General features: G+C 44.5%; 1 protein-coding gene across 26 annotated transcripts in view; it reads right to left on the minus strand.

The window, feature by feature from the left end:
* Positions 1–18,725, minus strand: part of RBFOX2 (RNA binding fox-1 homolog 2) — a 291,584-nt gene that overhangs the window by 157,654 nt on the left and 115,205 nt on the right. The window contains exon 1 of one of the 26 annotated variants that reach the window (XM_043563657.1): positions 2,189–2,613. The exons of 24 other annotated variants lie outside the window; for them this stretch is intronic. Coding sequence is in view for 1 of the 2 variants with exons in the window: in XM_043563650.1 (XP_043419585.1) it covers positions 652–666 (15 nt within the window). In the remaining variant the exon portion in view is untranslated. Of the gene's footprint in view, positions 1–651; positions 817–2,188; positions 2,614–18,725 lie in introns of those variants that run through there. One more of the 26 variants, XM_043563650.1, reaches the window with a different exon arrangement.

Genomic DNA, 18,725 nt, shown 5'->3' on the forward strand with positions numbered 1-18,725 from the left:
ATTAAGCTCTTGGCAAATGTAAAATGCTTTCTAATGTCTGGTTATTAATTACTATTCTAGCTGCTACAGACTTGGTGTCGGACCATGGGCAAGTCACTTTGTGACTTAATTACTTCCCTCATAAAATTTTCATAACAACAGTGACCTACTTCATAAGACGATTGTGGAGGACAATAAAAATTATTTAAAACTTTTAAAAGCTTATTCCTCAGCAAGAATCACGCCACCTATTGGCTCTCGATAGCTAGAGAGATGGGTTGGTTAGCGAACGCAGTGCCCCCAAAACAAAACCCAGGTGGGTCCTGGCCCGCGAGGACGACTGCAGCTCCCAGGCAGCCCGGCTCATCTCGCCCGCCCCCATCTGCCTTCTCCAGACCTGCCAAGCCCAGGGGATGACGCCGCACTGGGAGCTCACCCCTGCGCCTAAGCCTAACAAGATAAACAACACTTAAAAAAAAAAAAAAAAAAAAAAAAAAACCAACCAGTGTCACCATCACGGCGAGGCTTCAAGAACCTAACACCTGGGAGTAGAAGGGGATGTGGCAGTCTGTGCTCGGAGGGGAAGGCCATTCGTGCTAGAGCACAATCTCGCAGCTTTCCACTCCTTATATGTGCAAGTGCAAGCCCTCACCCACAGCACTCTGTACTCACCCAGAGGTACATCATGTCAGACCGGGCTGCTCAAACTCAGCGGTCAGTTGATCCTGGACTGCAAAAGGGCACTTCAGTGAACTGGAGGAAAGGAGGTGCCAGACTCGGAGGGGGCAAGGGCTCAGGGTGGGGAGAAACCCCCCCCAATCACTTGAGCTTAAAAATCTGAAACGACCGGTCTCCTCCCCCCTCCTCCCTCCTCTCCAGCTGACTGTTCTGTTGTGCTCTCTCCTCCCTCTCTCCCTCCCTCTCCCCCTCTCTCTCTGGGAGTTCCCAGCCCCGTGTGTCTGAACTGGAGAGTACAGCTCTCTCTCTCTATTTGCCTTCAGGGAATCTCTCTCTGCCATTCTACTTCTAGAAACACAATCATCACTCGCAGGGATTATTGCAAAAGGCAGGATGGGCGGGGCTAGCAATAAACCACCAGCACCAGTTTCTAATGCTGGACGTAAACTAGTTTAAGATGGGTTCTTTAAACATGAATGAAGCAACCAAAAAACTCTGCCCTCCAAGAAGATCAAGGGGAATTGAGTCAAGTTTCTCCCCTGTCCATTTCTTCCGGAGCCCCCTCAGAAGCCAAGCATAAACACAGAACCGGCTCCGAGCCTATATTCCCCCGAAAGGCTGGCCTTGCACCACTCTCCTGGATAATTCCGAATTTAAAACAGAAGAAAACTTCCATATAAAACTCAAGTGGGCTTTTATCTTTTTTACCACTTGCCCTAGTTCAGATCAACACAGCCTCCCTTCTGAAGGGAGAAAGGACAAGGGTCACATGGATTCTAAGTGCCTACCATGTTGCAGATTCTTTACTAGACATGGGGACAGAGCAGGGGACAGAGCACGGGTTTGGAAGCTGGGTCTGCAAAGATTATCATCGTGGCCTGGGGAAAATCACTCAACCCGATGAGGCCCTTGTTTCCTCAACCCAAAGCGGTGTGTAGGAGTACTCCTTGTGGAGTCATTGTCATTAGCCCCAGTGATAGAAATGTGTAAGCTGTCAAGTTCCTGGTGACACGTTTCCTAATTTAGTGCAGCGCAAACGTTTAGAAATTTCCTCCAATTTGCCAGACATAGTTTGATCAATTAGGTTCCACAGTGAACAACAGGTATCGCCAAATCATCTGTCCTGCTGGTTCTTACTCAGAAAATAGCCGACTCCTTCATCCATCAATGCCCACTCTCTTTCCTTACTTCCTACCCATTTCTGCAGGTTCAAATCCAAAAGCCCACCCTGGCTACGCATGATCCCTCCCTCCGCTGCGAGCCTGGCCTTTGTAACGTGGCTCTCGCCATTTCTGCATTAAGTTACCACTGCATTCCCGTACCTACCAATCTTGACTCCTGTAGCCACACCTCTCAGGGTAGAGTCCATCTATTTCGGGCCATGGAATCTTTTGCACAGTACCTAGCACACAGTAGGTCCACTATACATTCTGTGTTTTGAGGACTATTTCACTCCTTTAAAGGAAAAACAAAATGAGACAAACAAACCAAGCAAACAAACAAACAAAAAAACCCAAAACAAGAGGCCTACCCCCTTGCAGCTGCCTCAGGGTTCTGTTCCCCTCAGACATGTTGAAACGGCTCTCGCCTGCTTGTAAAATCTCCAAGTAAGGTCTGCAAGCCTCACCCTCAAGGCAGGCCCTGCGCAGGTACAGGTCCTCTGGCTCTCCCCGCCTAATCTTTCCTGCTGTGGTGCTTCCGTATTAGGGCCCGCTCCAGTGGAATTCTTTGTTCTCTTAGGGTAGGAGACAAGTCACTTTTCCTTTTCTTCCACCACCAACTACCTGCCTTCTGCCAGAGAGCTTATAAGAAATACCTTTTCTCTCCTCCCACCTTCAACTCCCAGCTCATTTAAACTTGGAGGTGGGGCCAGTATTCTCAGCCTCACCCACACCTTTTCTTTTGCTTTCTGCAGAACCTCTCGGCTTCCTCTGAAGGCAGGATTACCTCATTTCCAGTACAAAAGAGGACTAAGAACTTCCAAATCTAAACCTGAGACAGCCTTTTTTTTTCAGTGGGAAAATAAATCTTGACTTTCTATAAACTGTTTCATCTATAATCAATTTTTAAATGCAACTTTCCTCTCTAGTTTCATAGTCTATGCCGGAAATCTTAAGTTACCAGACCTCTCTATACTCCATTCTTAATATCTGCATTAAAATCACACTGTTAAGCGACTGCAGTCTTTTCAAACTCTTTGAACACACAAAACGGACGCGTTCATTCTTAACCAAGTATCAAAAAAACAAATACGATAGAATTTCGCGTATTGTCCCTTTATGGTGTTATCTTTTGGTCAAGTTTGGGATGGGATAAAGATATTCCTACTCTCCTGGAGCCAAGTAGAAGAAAAATGCGTAGAGAAAAGAGCTCTGACACAAAATAAGAAAAGTTCAGATATGTCACAAAAACCCGAAAACGACCTCCAAAACATTCGTAAGTGGATCCATTATAAACTTTGGAACCACAGGGAGAGTTTGTAAATTCCTACTCTAAACGATTCTCTCCCTTTTCTCCTTTTCTGATCATGATTTTTAAAACTGGGTAAACAGTCTGGTCGGAAATCAAACTCTTCTGTGTTTTCGTCACAGACACCAAAAAAACTCCAAAAATTCACAGGCAAGCTAAGCGAACCTTCTTTATTCATGCTCCTGCATGTCCACATTTTCCTACCTTAAAAAAAAAGGGAGGGTGGGGAAGGAAAGAAAACAAAGACATTAGAGGGGGAAAAAAATCTCCCCAATCGTCAAAGTCAAATTAAGGAAACCTATGATTTATAGCCGGTGAAGAGACACAAAGGTGTTAACAATTCCACACCATGAAGACGCTCTGAAAAGGATCACGGTCTTCTCTCGTACATACGATCAGGATGCACACATACTTCATTCTGTTAGAACATTTCATCAGGCTGTGTGACTGTACTCTGAAACTCAGCGGCTGAGTATTAGCTCCGAGGAGAGAACATGTGAATCGGAGCATCAGAGAAGGAAATGTCCGAGGGAGGGCCCACAGAGGAAGTCTGGCATGCCTGCTTCTGAGAAAGAAAAAATCAGATTATCGGGGACAGCAATATGGGTGCTGCCAGTAATTCTAGCCCTATAATGCATCTCGAATTCCTGCTTCTGAAAGTGCTGGATTTTGTAATGTGAAGAGTCTGGTGGACCAGACGCTCAGAAGGGTTTGGAGCCCCATTCCGTATTCTCTGCCACAAAGTCTAACAATTCAAGAGACTGCATGTTTTATGCAGGTTTCTCTGTGGGTATAAAAGGCTGCTGGGGGAAGCGTGTCCATCTGAGGAGCCAACAAAATTTCGTAAAAATATACCTGGGAAATCAGGCACTGCAGATTTTTCCAGAAGAAATCCAAGACAACCCTCTGTACATAATTTATATTCCTTTCGCCTTCGGGACAGGTAGAGACAACACACACTCACCACAACACTGAGCTACAGACATGGGCCGTATGAGGGCCAACTGAATTTGAGTTAAAAAAAAAAAAAAGTTCAAAGAATAGGGCTCTTTTAACCTTGCTTCCTCTCAGCTTAAAATAGCAAGGATTCCCACAGGGCAGTTCTCTAACAGAATTTTGCTACTCAAAATATGACCCATAGACTAGTATCAGCAGCCCGAGCATCAGCGGGGAGCTACTTAAGTAGGAAAACTCTCAGGCCCCGCCCTAGACCTACAGAATCAAAATCAGCATCACAACAAATGCCCCAGGTGGTTTGCAGGCACATTCAAGTCTGAAAAGCTGGTCCAGATAAAGCACTGTCCTCACAAAGCGCCGGAGACTCAAGGAAGAAAGGCAGAGACGTGGCTGCATTCTGGTCAGGGGACTCAACCCCCTGCAAGACAAACCCGGGAGTGAATATCACACCCCTGCTTGATGGCTTCGACAGGACACCACCGGCAGCTGTTATGTACAAAGAACATTCCACGTGCCTGAACCATGCGTGCGTTTTCTCAATGCATCTTCACAGTGTCTCTGGAAGGGAGGCCCTGCTTTATTTTTTTTCACATATAAAAGGAACTTGGGACTCAAAGGAGCCAAAAGCTGAACACAAGTTTGTAGGGCTCCAAGACAGTTTCCACTGCGCTATACTCACTCACTGATAAAATCAATCAAGACTGCCAAAATCAACGGAAATTTTACCCTGGATATAACCCTGCAGGCCACCTCTGCCCATTCCCAAGACTGCCAGCAATCAATGATACAGGTGAGGTTTGGAATTCAGGGGACACACACTGTGAGTTCCCAGAGACTGCGGCTCGGGCCGGTCAAGTACCACTCCTATTCCCACGACCAATGTCGTCAAGAGCATGGTTTCAGAAACCTCTTCTGAACTGCGGTTACCTTCTATGAAGTCTAAAGTGAGCTCTAGACGCACGGGTGGAGGGGGAAAAAGGGTGCATCTCAAAGCTCCCCTCTCAGTACAGCTACAGGCAAATTGGTGATGTATTAGCGCTCTTACCCCTGCAGTGTTTAGGGAACCCAGAGCAACCGGCCCTAAAAGAGGAAGATGCGTTATCTTTACGTTATCTTAAGAGCTCTGTTCTTCCTTTACTATGTTTCAATCGTGCTCTTAAATAAGCTCCCGTACTTCCATGTAACTCGCTCTGTTACCCCTCCAGTACAATTCCTGCCCTCTTGGGAAGCCCGTGTCCCAAACACTTTTTCATTATCTACCTACTCCAGCCACGTCTTCCACTCCGTCCTCTGTCCAACTGTGATTCCATAGTTCGTAATGAGCATCGCACCCTTGCAAACACCCTCAATCCCGTGTCCTCTCCACCCCTGCCACGTGGCAAAACTCCCATCTCCAATCCTGGTGGAACAGTTATCTGCGTTCTCTGCGCTTGTGCCCACACAACTGAATGCTGCTGGAAAAAGATCACATAACCAAGCTGGCCGACTTCACTAGAAGTTCATGATCACAAAGCTCAACGGGGCACTCATCCACGCCAAGCAATCCCACCAAAGCTGCCCCTGTAAGCTTCCTACTCTCCAAAATGACTCTTGCCTTCTCCTCAAACCTCCTTCAATTCTCTCCCCACCATCTGACTTTCAGCTGTTGCTCTACCCAAATATTTCATTTTAAAAGAGGAGCATTCAGGGACGCCTGGCTGGCTCAGTTGGCTGGCCCAGTCGGTGACTCTTGACCTCCGGGTGGTGAGTCTGAGCCCCACGTTGGGTGCAGAGACTATTTAAAAATAAAATCTTAGGGGCTGTGGGAGGGGGGATGGGCTAAATGGGTAAGGGGCACGAAGGAATCTACTCCTGAAATCGTTGTTGCACTATGTGCTAATTTGGATGTAAATTTTAAAAACTAAAAAATAAAATTGAAAAAAAAGAATGGAAAAAAATCAATAAAAATAAAATCTTTGGAAGGAATGAATGAATGAATAAACAAGCCAACAAACAAACAAACAAATAAGAGAAGCGTTCAGACAGCGTCTCCTGTCCAAATCTACAATCCTACCTAGAAAAATGCAGGAATCTCCTCTTCCTTAGGCTCTGCTACAACGAAGGAAGCATTCCTGGCGTCACGGCCCATTTCACCGCTTGTGCTCACGCCCCTCCCCGCGCACCCCTGTGAGGACTGTGCTGCTCTGCTGATCACCCTGCCTCTTGCATCATCATCACCTCTTTACTCATCACTATCGTGCCAGCAAATAAACAGACGCCCACCCTCAGAAAAACCTCCCTCCGCTTTCACGCACTGATGGGGAAAGCACATACTGCTGCCATCGCTCTGGGGGGCAGTTTGGCAGTATCTATTAAAATCTGAAACACACGTGGCCTAGGGCTCAGCAGTTCCAACCTCCAAGGAGCCTAGCTTAGAAAAGCCGCACAACTGTAGAAGGAAGTTCATTATAGCAATCTGTAAGAGCAAAAGAACTTTAAAAAACGCCAAGGGCCTATAGTAGGCAAATGACAAAATGAATCATGGTTTTTAAAAAATTCTCCTTTGACCCCTTACCTCCCTACCACCCTGCTCACCACTTCACAGTAATGTTTCCCCAAAAAGCTGACAACACCTGTCTCCACTTCACCCTTCATTTCTTCTTCAATCTACTCAAAATAAGGTTTCCAAGCCCTTCACTCCATTGAACTCCATTGAAATGGTCAATGTCGACCACTTCCATATTACTTAATTCAAAGGGCATTTTGTGGTCCTCGACTTATCTGATCTCTTCACAGGATTCAACCCAGTTGCCAACTTTCTCAGACCTTCTCTTTTTCTAAGCTTCTGAGATACTATAGTCCGGGCACTGTTCCCCCACCGTCACCCCCCTACATCACTGATTACTTCTTCTCAGTGCCTTTTTCTGGCTTCTCCCTCAACAGATCTCTAGAAAGAAAGTGTTCCTTGCAGCTCAATCCTGGGTCACGCTCTTTTATTGGAATTGTCTCATCCATTCCCATTGCTTCAAATACCATCAACACGCTAATAACTACCAAGTTATAACCCAGCCTAGACCTCTTCTCACGCTCCAGTGGGACTTTCAGCCATCTCACAGACGAGTCCCACATTACGGGCTCTTAATTCTCCGCCACCACCACCCCCTGGAAACCCAGTATACACTTGGTGTTCCCCTACCTCGATACGTGGGACCACCTGGCAATTAGGAAAGGCAGCGTCCCTTCCCTTATCCCTCGCCGCTCACATCAAACCCATCAGCAAGTTCTGTGTGTCTGACTTCCCCGTCTCCTCTGCCACCACCTTAAGCCAAGCCACTGTCGGTTCCTTCCTGGACATCTCCACCGTTCCTCCACTTCCGCTGTGGCTCCCCTTCAAAACATTCATCACAGAGCAGCCTGAGGGAGTTTTTGAAACACAAATCAGATCCTATCACTCCCATGATTCTATAGCTTCGCCTTACACTTGACAATGTCCTCTATCTGAAGTCCTTAGGCTGGCCTTTAAGGTCCTAGATGACCTGCTAAGTGCCTGCCTCTCCAACCTCAGTGCACATCATTACCTGGCCTTCAATCACTAGGCTCTAAATGCACTGGCCTCACGCCAATTCCTGATCTAGTCCACCCCTCTCCTCAGCTCCCCCCCCCCAAGAAGATTTTCTTCTTGAAACCTCTCCTCATCCTGCTTTATCCTCTGCAAGGCTGGCTCCTTCTTATCTTTCAGACCTCAACTTAAAAACACCTCCTCAAATAAAAAAACTCTCCAGACCACTCTCTCCAGTTGGAGATCCTTCGCCCAAGCCCCTGCTCTCTACTACTGTGCTCGTTTTATTTTCTTCCTAGCAGATATCAAAATCTATCATTTATTTATTCCTTTGGTTTCTTATTGGCTTTCAACTTCTCTATTAAAAAGCAGTATTTTATATATACCACATACAACTGAGATCTTCTACTATGGAACATTTTATCCCTTGACTTTTTATTAAGGAAGGTCAAAGTTATTTGTAGGAGTTTCTGGCACTCAGGCAACTAACTAAGTCCTATAAATAAAGTTAGAGCGCTACTCATTTTGCCCTAGTAACCAAAAGGGCTCAAAGTTTTGTGATAGCTACAAACCATAAATACATGCCTGCACCAATGGCTTTAGAATAGTAGTTTGCAATAAACATAATACTGGTATGAAAAAGCAGTTTAATCCATTTACTTTAAGCTAAACTGAACACCAACTTTCCAAACTGCCTCCTTTCCAATACTATAAATGTGTTCTGCTAAGCACAATAAAATAGCATCCCAATCCAAGCTCCACTACAATCAAGCTTGCTGTATAGAATTATCCAGAGTCTAAAATCATGCATCCAGGGGCACCTGGGTGGCTCAGTCGGTTGAGCGACTGACCTCAGCTCAGGTCATGATCTCACGGTCCGTGAGTTCGAGCCCAGCGTCAGGCTCTGTGCTGACAGCTCGGAGCCTGGAGCCTGCTTTGGATTCTGTGTCTCCCTCTCTCTCTGCCCCTCCCTCACTCGTGCTCCATCTCTGTCTCAGAAATAAATAAACCTTAAAAAATATTTTAATAAATAAATAAATAAAAACATGCATCCAACACAGTAAGCTCTAGTCACTATTTGAATTTAATTCAACTAGTTAACATTGAATTTTTAATTCCTCAGTCACACTAGCCACATTTCAAGGGCTCAAGAACCACATGAGCCTAGTGGACAGAACAGATAAAAAAACATTTCCATTGTCACAGAAAGTTCTATTGGACAGAGCTGTTCTAGAACATGGTAACTAGGAAGCAAAAGGTCTTCCAAGTACCCAAAATACCAAGATGTTCATGTACTTTCATCAGCAGGCAGGGAAACTCCACCAGGCCTTCTCTCAGAATCTATTTATTTTTATTTTAGAAATACATTTCTGTCCTGGTTACCTGGCTTCTTGCCCACTGAACATTTAAAAGGCAAATTAGGAAAAAGGAACTAGGAAGCAGTAAGGACCGAGTACCAGGGGAAAGGGGAACATTATGTTAGAGGCAGCCACATCAGGAACCAGAGAGACCAAGAGAAAAAAAATCTAAAAAGCAGGTAAGGTATTAAAATGCATACAGATGTCAAAATGGGGCCATACAGTAAGGCCAAACCAGTAAATGTTCCTGAAATACCATCCTTTCAGTCATAAACTATAATTGATGTTGACAACTGTGTTAAAACCATTAACAAAGTGTCTACTATTATACTATGAAAAAGAAATAAATTATATAGTTATATAATACACTTTGCAAGGATTTATTTCCAAAATAACGAAATCTTAAACATCTTGGTGTTTAGAGAAGGGAAAATCCTCTGAGCGAGCTGGAATACACCACCACCAAAAATAACTCATTCCTAAAATATTCTGCATGGTCAAATTTTCAATTCAGTTCAACCAACATGAACGAATGTTCAGTTAAACCAATATGAACAAATGTTGTTTACAGAGCAGGGACAGATACGAGAATAAGACAAGATCCTTCTGTTCAAGGAATTATGGTTCCTCCATACAAAAGAACACTATATAGCTTTGGCAGGGGGTAGAGAAAGTTCTTGGAATACTCTACTATATATTTTTAAGTGATAAAAGAAACGTTCAGAATAATGTATAGCACATTATCATGAGGGGGAGGGTGCAATGAGGAAATATACACAAAATGGTAAAATGCCTATTGTCTCAAGGCAAAAGGCACTGGGAGGGCTCAAAACCAGAATCAGGAAGCAACTTTTCACTATACGACTGTTTTGTACCTTATGAATATTGAGCCATATACATGTACTGTCACCTAAGTTTGTTGTTTTTTTTTAAAGCAAGTTCTCTATCCCCAAGAAACCTATAATCTAGTAGCTTACCCAGGCTTCAAAAAACTGAAGGGCTAAAACACTAAAAAAAAAAAAAAAAAAAAAATTTTTTTTAAAAAGGGCACCTGAGTGGCTCAGTCGGTTAAGTATCCGACTTCAGCTCAGGTCATGATCTCACGGTTGGTGGGTTCGAGCCACATGTCAGGCTCAGAGCCTGGAGCCTGCTTTGGATTCTGTGTCTCCCTCTCTCTGTCTCTGCCCCTCCCCTGCTCACGCTCTGTCTCTCAAAAATACATAAGCATTAAAAAAAATTTTTTTTAAACTGAAGGGCTAGACAACTTATATTTAACTAGTTAACTTATATTTAACTAGTTAACTAGGGCTCTTTAACATATTTTATTCTTACTAAAAACCTCACTCTCTACTATTTGAAATCTCAATTAATGAATTGATTTCAAAAAAACTCAAAGTTGAACTGTTACAGAAAGTGCAATGATCCTTACCATGACCTCATATTAACTTTTGAAAAAAAAAATGCTTGCATAAAGATGTACACTTTTCAAGAATAAAAACATCTTACTGGATAATCCAGCAAAGATTGGTTGAAAACCTCCCAGGAAAGCTACAGAATGGTCTTCTGTACCATATGGGAGGCAAGGTCAGGTCACTTTGATAGTCCCTGAGGGGAGAATGCTGGTGACTTCCCAATATTTTTTCTTTCATTCTACCTTAGTAACAAAACTTGGTTTTCATTCTAGGACATTACCATACACACCTTACAAAACAAAACCAAACAAAAAAACTGTATCTCCCAACCTCCCTTGCAGTAAGGTGCAGCCATAAGACTTAAGTTCTAGCCAGTGAAATATTAGTAGAAATGTTATAGGAGACTTCCTCAAAGTCTTCTTAAGCAGAGGAGGAATCATGGGTGGAGCTGTAGCAACCATCTGGGCCACATCCTACAGACAGAAAAGCAAAGAGCAGTAAGGATCCTGGGTCTGTGATAACCACGGAGAACCACATCAGCTCTGGACTACCTACTTTCAGATTTCTTTTTCCTGAAACACAATAAAAACTCACTCTCGTTTTAGCCGCTTGGTGGGGGAAGAGGGAGGTTCTATTGTATGCAGCTGAATTTAATCCTAAGTGAGCCTTTCCATAGTAAATTATTTTACTGTAATTTACAAACCAAAATGACAGAAATTTGATACGACAGAAACCAAAATGATAGAAATACAGTATGAGCGTAGCAGCTCCCGAATTCCAATATGAAGAAAGTCAAGTGTGTGTGTGTGTGTGTGTGTGTGTGTGTGTGTATACACATATATATGTGTATATATATATACTATATATGTATATATATACCTATATATACTATACTATATATATATATATATACACACATATATACTACATACATATATATATACACCTTCATTTTCACCACGTGAAAAAAGCGGGTAATAATGCCTACATCACAGGGATGCTGTCAGACTCAAATAAAATAGACTGTGCTAACTAGTCTGTAAACAGAGCGTTATATTCATCATTACTATTGCAATTACCACTACACTAGCTGACTGGTTAAGTGTCAGTCACAAAACAAAAAGTATATGAAAGCAATTAAAACAGAAACCTGGGTTTCAAGCCCAAGGAACTCTGTGACCCTGTCAAACCTCCTTCACTAACTTTCTTATCTCTTTTACTTTGCAGAAAATACTAGATCAGCAACCTCAGTTTCCTTTTCTAAAGTGGGGGGGGGGGGGTGGGGCGTGGCAGGAGTTGAGTGGTTATAAGGGGAAAAAAAGAGTAACGGTGGTAAAAGGTTGAAAGCAGTTAGGGAATATGACACATTTGAAATATATAACCCTGTTTTAGCGTTTCACAAACTGTCCGGAGGTAGTCCAGCCATTTTTAAAATGATGCCAGCAATGGTTTACTTCTACAATTTATTCACTCAAAAGAAAAGACTAAATACATGCATACAGCTTCCACAGAGTATGTAGCAACTTATCATTAAAGGTGGGATGCAGTATGAGAGAAGTAAGGGGAGGTGCCCTGATACCAAAAAGGATTTTTTTTTTTTTAAACCTGTGCACTCAGGCACAGGCAGTCTATTTAAAACAAAAATGGCTTCATCTCTTCCGTTTTTACACTTAAGAATGATTTAACTTCTCCAAAATGTGTCTTGAAGTCTGAAAAAAAGCAAATGAATTCACTTGTTGAAGCCATCAACGCGCCCGTGAAACCGCTTCTGGGGGCTACTTTAATCCACGGAGACACTGTACCGGAGTCATGTCGCACTGCGTTGTTCAACTCATTCTGTTTTGAAATGTATTCCATGGTCATGTAACTCCGAGACACGTGCTTGAAGCGATTTTACTCTTTGCCAGACTTCCGCTTTTCAGAATCTTCTAAGAGGAGACCGAAATTAAGAGATGCTTTTTACTAAGTTTCAAAGATACCCACGGGCAGCAAACGAGCCATCCAGGGGTGTCACAGATGAGGCGACAGGCAGACAGATGCCAAGAATCTGCGGCACGTTTTAAAGGGCTACAGTCAGGATAACAGGAGTGTGAGAGACAAAGTCAGACATCTTGAAGGTTTTTGTTCCCAGAAGGGCTACCAGAGGCACTGCCCTTTTATGTACCCTTCTCCATGAATGGCCATATCCAAGCAGCTTTAATTAAGCAGCATGGTCTCTGGGGAATTGGAACTAGTCTACCTTTCCTGTTGGAGACACTTCATTTTAATGGCTGTTTGTGAGTCTGATGTATGACTGAGGGCTTGCCGGTCTTCTGAGCCAGCAGGAAGAATAAAAACACCGAAACAACATGATCTCCTGAGAAGGTAATCTGTCTAATGCTAGAGTGAACCAGACCATTCCATCCCAGATCTAAGCGATGTCTTCCATATCAAAGTTCTCCCAAAAGATAGTACATCCCAAACCCTATAAACTTATTTTCAGGCCATGACTACGCTGTTAATAACATACATGAGTTCAGTGGGACTTACTTTAATCATTTCTGAAACACAGTTTATTTTTAGTAAATATAAAAGTCCCCCACATGGGAAGCTACAACCATGCCAAAAATTTTCTATGAGGAGATAAAGTCCTATTTATAGACCTATCAGTTGCTCCTTGCTTAGGCTGTAACATAGTTTCCACTTTAAGCCTGATATGACCTCCCCTGACTTCTCTCCTCTCTAATGTTCTTTTCATCCTGAAGTTTCTCACATTTATCTTCACCTCCACAGGGCACTTAAGTTAAGCTACCATGGGGTTGGGGGGAGGGGGAAGGGAGAAGGAAAGAATCTCCTCTCCCTAAGCCTTCTCCCAGTGGAGGGGTTTAGGTGGGTTTCAGGAACCTAAAACGAGGAAGAAAGGAGTTCTTCATCCGGTGAGCTGTTTGCGAGAGAACCTAATAAATACTTAGTCCACAAGAACACTGCCACACAAGCGAGCCACGCTCCTGACAAGTGGGCCCACAGAGGTCTTCATCTGTGTATGACTTGGCTTCAAGTTTTCCATCTTTTACAAAGCCAGCAAGAATAAATGTCAAGGTTTCCAATATGGAGGATGTTGTACCACAGCTAACCAGGGAACCAAACGATAAATGCAAGAGATTTATTAACTTTCTCCTAAAGACTGTCTCCTTCAGGGCCCAAGCTGCTGTTGATGTTGCTTCACATCAGCTGCCTGCATCTACACATCCCCACTTAAAATGCTAACTGCCGGACCTCCATCAACGATTTCAGAAGGGTAAGCGCCTTACCCTCATCCAGTGAGCCATGTTCATGGTCTCCTTTCCCTAGCAGTGGCAGGAGCCATACCCCCTCTCACCCTGCCCCTGCCCCTGCCCCACCCCACACCCTGGACGAGACTGTAAATAAACCCTGTCTTTACTGCTCTGGCAAACCCTCACCCCTTTGATCTCTGAACCCCAGTAAAATCTGTTGTCCCTGGTTCACTTTTTTTTTTTTTTTACAACCTTAAGTATATAACTGCCTTTTGTTAATTTTATGTCTATGGGTCTTATATCCTGAACGAGACTGCAAGTTCGATTATGAGCTCCTCAAGGGCAAAAGCCGTGTCTTATTCATCTCAGGATCATCCGCGTCATGCCAGGCGGCTGGCACGGAACAGGCACACGGTACTCATTGCTGAAATATTTGTTAGGCTGATCCGGATGGCAGGGGCCACAGAGTAAAGTATACTTCTCTTATGTGAATCTCACTGCACACAACTTAGGAAGGGCCAACCTGACTGCAGTGGCACTGGATCGCAAGCAATTCCTGAAAGGAGGGAGAAGAACACGGCCATGAAGGTGACACCCAGGCACCTCCCACTGGGGGATCTCATCCCCATTCGCACGCGTTCAAAGACATGGTGAACACAGGATACGCCGAATGACAGGGCAAATGACAGTATTTCCTCACTCCAAGGAAATTCAACCTGCTTTTTCCATCTACCTGTTTATCACTCATCTTCTCATGCCCACCTCTTCCTGCCCCCCCACACCAATTCACAGTGAAATCCCCAACTCTCCAGGATCTCCAGGAAAAAGCTCGTGATTTAGCATTTTCACTTATAACAAGAACGGATGGATTTAAATTTCAGTAAAAATAACTCAAAATAAACATCAGTTAAAAATTCCCTGATTGTAAAAGTTGGCAAAGACCAAGAAATGCTCCTCTTAAAAAGCCGTTTTCCACTCTGCCCTTTATCACGTAAAATGGTACTTCCCTTTTTAACAGAAGACATACGGATTTTCTGGGGTGAGCTGAGGCGTGGACATGGATGATTAAATGAACTCTCAAGCTCATTTTTCGGAGGCAGCATGATACTAAAGAAAGAACTTGGGTTCGTAAGTAGAATCAAATTGCCAAATCACCACTCAGGAGCTATGACCTTGAGCAAGGACTCTAACCTAACCTCTCTCAACCTCTATTTCTTCATCTGTAAATGCAGGGCTATTTATTATGAAAATCAGAAATAACGTACGTAAAACATCTAGTAGGTTAGTGCCTGGCTAAATAAATTACAATTGTTAATAGATGTGCTTATTGTCATTTTTTTTTCTCAGCCCACAATAAAAGACAGAAAATGGAAAGGACTCCTTGACAAATCTGACATTTTAGGGCCACTGTTATCATTTCTTTTAAATTGGTACCAACAAAGGGGCGCCTGGGTGACTCAGTTGGTTGGGCAACCGACTTCGGCTCAGGTCATGATCTTGCAGTTTGTGAGTTCGAGCCCCGCGTCAAGCTCTGTGCTGATGACTCAGAGCCTGGAGCCTAGTTGGGGTTCTGTGTCTCCCCCTCTCTCTACCCCTCCCCTGCTCACGCTGTGTTCTCTGTCTCTCAACAATAAATAAACGTTAAAAACAAATTAAATTCGTACCAACATAACATCAGTAAGAACTCACCTAAAGAGAGCTATTTTCTCTGTGAATTTCAAAGTAAAATCTGCAGGAAGGGAAACACAAAGTGTTCCGTTGGGCAAGATGACCCTATTAGAGCCCATGACTAGGGGAATTTATAGGTGGTATCATGAAAAACAAAACTCTTCACAGGGGGGGAGCTTCCAACAAGGGAGGATAGATGTCAGATTTCCGGGTAGGGGTAAACCCAATACTGCAGTATCTATGTCATAGAAAAGCTTCGAGTAAAGGAATTTGCTTTGTTTTGTTTTGTTTTAACTCTTCCAAATTCCACCCTCCCTTAAATCAGCCATACTGTACTTATCTGACAATAGCAAACAGAAAAGGAAATACCTGCCCTACATGAGGTAAGGGGGATGCTCAGAAAGTGGGAGATGATGGCCAGATAGGATTAGAACGTTTCTATGTACGAAAGGGGAAAACTGATGGCTGAATCATCTTCTTCTGTGGCTTTCAGGAGATGGCAGGATCATCTAAGTCACTCACCTTCTCTAGAGACACGACTGTGAACCGGAAGATAGCAGTGTTTGGTCTTCTACAGGGCAGGGCTAAAAGCCACTAAGGAGTTAAAGCTTCCAGAGCATGAGAATAAAAATGCTGGAAGGAATTCTCAGGCTTTTTTAGCCAGCCCAGTGGAACGGAAGAAAGCCTGGGCATTGGAGCCAGATGGGCCTTCCTAACTTTGACCTTGGGCAAGTCGGACAGCCTCCCTAACCTCCTCTCTTCTCCTCTCTAAAATCGGATGAATGGCGTGTGCCCTGCAGAAGGCAAACTGTAGAAAGCAAACTGCTTCACAAGAAGCACGCAATACAGGTTGTTTGTCCTCAAACCTCAGGCTAGCCATATGCAAAACACCGGCGGCTGGCATATGTCACAAATGTCCGTCCTCTCCCTTTCCTTTCCGTCTAACTTAGCAGAAAGGGACTCAAGTCCAAGTAGGGAAAGGAACTTTCCCAAGGTTACACGGCTGGTTACTGGCAGAACTAAGGCTTAAAATCAGCTTTTGCAAGCTGGATGCATCGCACCTTGCCTCGTTAGGAACATTCCCATGGGGACACAGCAAGCTTGGCTTAACGTTAAATGGGCTCAGAGGGTCGACGTGAACTAGAGAACCAGCTAACTGCAAGGTCAGCAGCTCCCTATGGTTTAGACACCCAAGAGTTAAGCCCTCGGCCAGGGCCAAGGCTCCAGAGAGCCTGGGCTGGGCAGACTCCTATGGGAGGAGGCCAGAGAGGCACTGAAATCCACTCCTTGCTGTGATTGGTCGGCTCCCAAAGGGGTGGGGAAGAGGAAAGGGGGAGGAATGTCACCCGATCCCCACGGGGAAATGAGAGCGGGAGCATCTGCTCAGGTTTTCAACTAAATCTGTAAAATATTTCTGAACACTTGACCACCAAACTCAGAAGACTGTAACCTCTGACCTTCATGAACAAGACAGCGCTTGTTCTTTAATGACCAGATTCCTAGTAATACAATCTAGAGGAGCGAGCAAATGCAAAGAGGCAGTTCAATATCGCTCTGGCCCCAAATTAGGAAGGAACGCTTCTGCTCTAGGTGCTTGAAATCAACACCGCCACCATCCTGCCTGCCCCCTTGCCCTTACGGCGACAGGAACCAGCCTGTTGGCCTCTCTGCTACCATTTTTCTCAAAGTCTGCCATTCCGAAAACATGACAAGACTACACAACCTCATCCCTTCCCCTGAATTTCTCTCCATCCTCTTTAAGAGGAGGCCCTTCCTTTTTAAAAAGGGTATCTTATTGTGAGACGCAACCACTCCGTAATTATGTCAGCACACATGCGCAAGGCAGAGAGAAGGGAGGGTTGGGGGAGAGAGAAACCCAATACCTTGCCAAATCCATTGGGAAGTCTGCCCAAGTTATTAATCCAGGACGGGGCCACTTAACTGAATTGGTTGAGGCAATGCCCTTCAATCCTGGCTACGTTCTTTCCCCCAGGGGAGAGCACAGGAAGGGCCTATCTCCTCAAAATCTTATGACCCTTGGGGCGCCTGGGTGGCGAAGGTGGTTAAGCATCCGACTTCAGCCAGATCACGATCTCGCGGTCCGTGAGTTCGAGCCCCGCGTCAGGCTCTGGGCTGATGGCTCAGAGCCTGGAGCCTGTTTCGGATTCTGTGTCTCCCTCTCTCTCTGCCCCTCCCCCGTTCATGCTCTGTCTCTCTCTGTCCCAAAAATAAATAAACGTTGAAAAAAAAAATTAAAAAAAAAAATCTTATGACCCTGACAAGTCTTGATTCCACAGAAACTTCTCTCCCATTTCAAGGCAATACACAAAATACTTCAGCTCTGAGCAGAGAATCAGAGAGCCAACCCCTATCCCCAATATGCTATGGGGACTCCACAGGACTGGTCACTGAAAAGCCAATGAAAACCGCATTCCCTGTGTCATTACCTACAGCCACAACTCAACCACTCAATTTTAAGTCCCAGTAACTAACATGGGGGACGGGGACGTGCACCAAAGTAAAATCAAAGAGAAAGCCTCCCACTGAAGGATGGAAACGGGAGGCCCTTGAAGTCAGTCCAGGGACAAACGTGAGCCTGCCTCATTGAGGCCCCAGGAACCAGGCCAAGGCCCATCCAAAATAACCCGGAATGGCTAGGCAGACCCATCCTTCAGGAACTGCGTAGACTAGTAATGACCTGACCCAAAGGGTGAAGATTCCTCAACCTGGAGCCAAAGCAAATCAGCTTCAGGAAGTTGCAGAGGCTCCTTATGTCTCCCCTTTGTTTCTGCTCTACAATCCCAAAGCTAAACTTAATCCAAACTATGCTACGAATGCCCTTTGCTAGCACAGAGGTCTCATTTATAAATCCCAGGGAACAGAAGTGACTCAGCCCTCTTTTACAGGAATGTTCAGCAAATTAACTACTCAAGGAGGTTCTGCGTGGTTATTAAAAACACAGGCTTCAGTGTCAGGCAGGCCTGGGTTTAAATACCTGTTCCACTACTTTCCAGCTCTGTGGAGCTCTCCTAAATCTCTCCAAAGCTCGGTTTCTTTATCTGTCAAATATGGCTTCCACGCCTACCTCAAAGGGAAGGCTGCTGAGAATGATGGGGAACTGAGGGGTGTGTGTGTGTGTGTGTGTGTGTGCATGTACTTAGAACAGGAAGCATTCAATAAACAGTAGCTGTCACTATGAATTATTCTCGAGGACTATAACACAACTTGTCTGAAGAAAAAACACCGCCAGCTGACAAGTGTATTAGCATCCCTGCACCTTACCCCTCAGATCGGAGACTGGTGAACAGCAGGAAAAAGCCAAGGATTACTTCATGACCATCTACTGAGCAATGTGCTGGGTGCCAGGGGAAGAGAGTGAGGGAAGGCCGCACCCTCTCCCCGCGAAGGAGTT

The sequence above is a fragment of the Prionailurus bengalensis genome, chromosome B4 (genome assembly GCF_016509475.1).
Source record: "Prionailurus bengalensis isolate Pbe53 chromosome B4, Fcat_Pben_1.1_paternal_pri, whole genome shotgun sequence".
Lineage (NCBI taxonomy): Eukaryota > Metazoa > Chordata > Mammalia > Carnivora > Felidae > Prionailurus > Prionailurus bengalensis.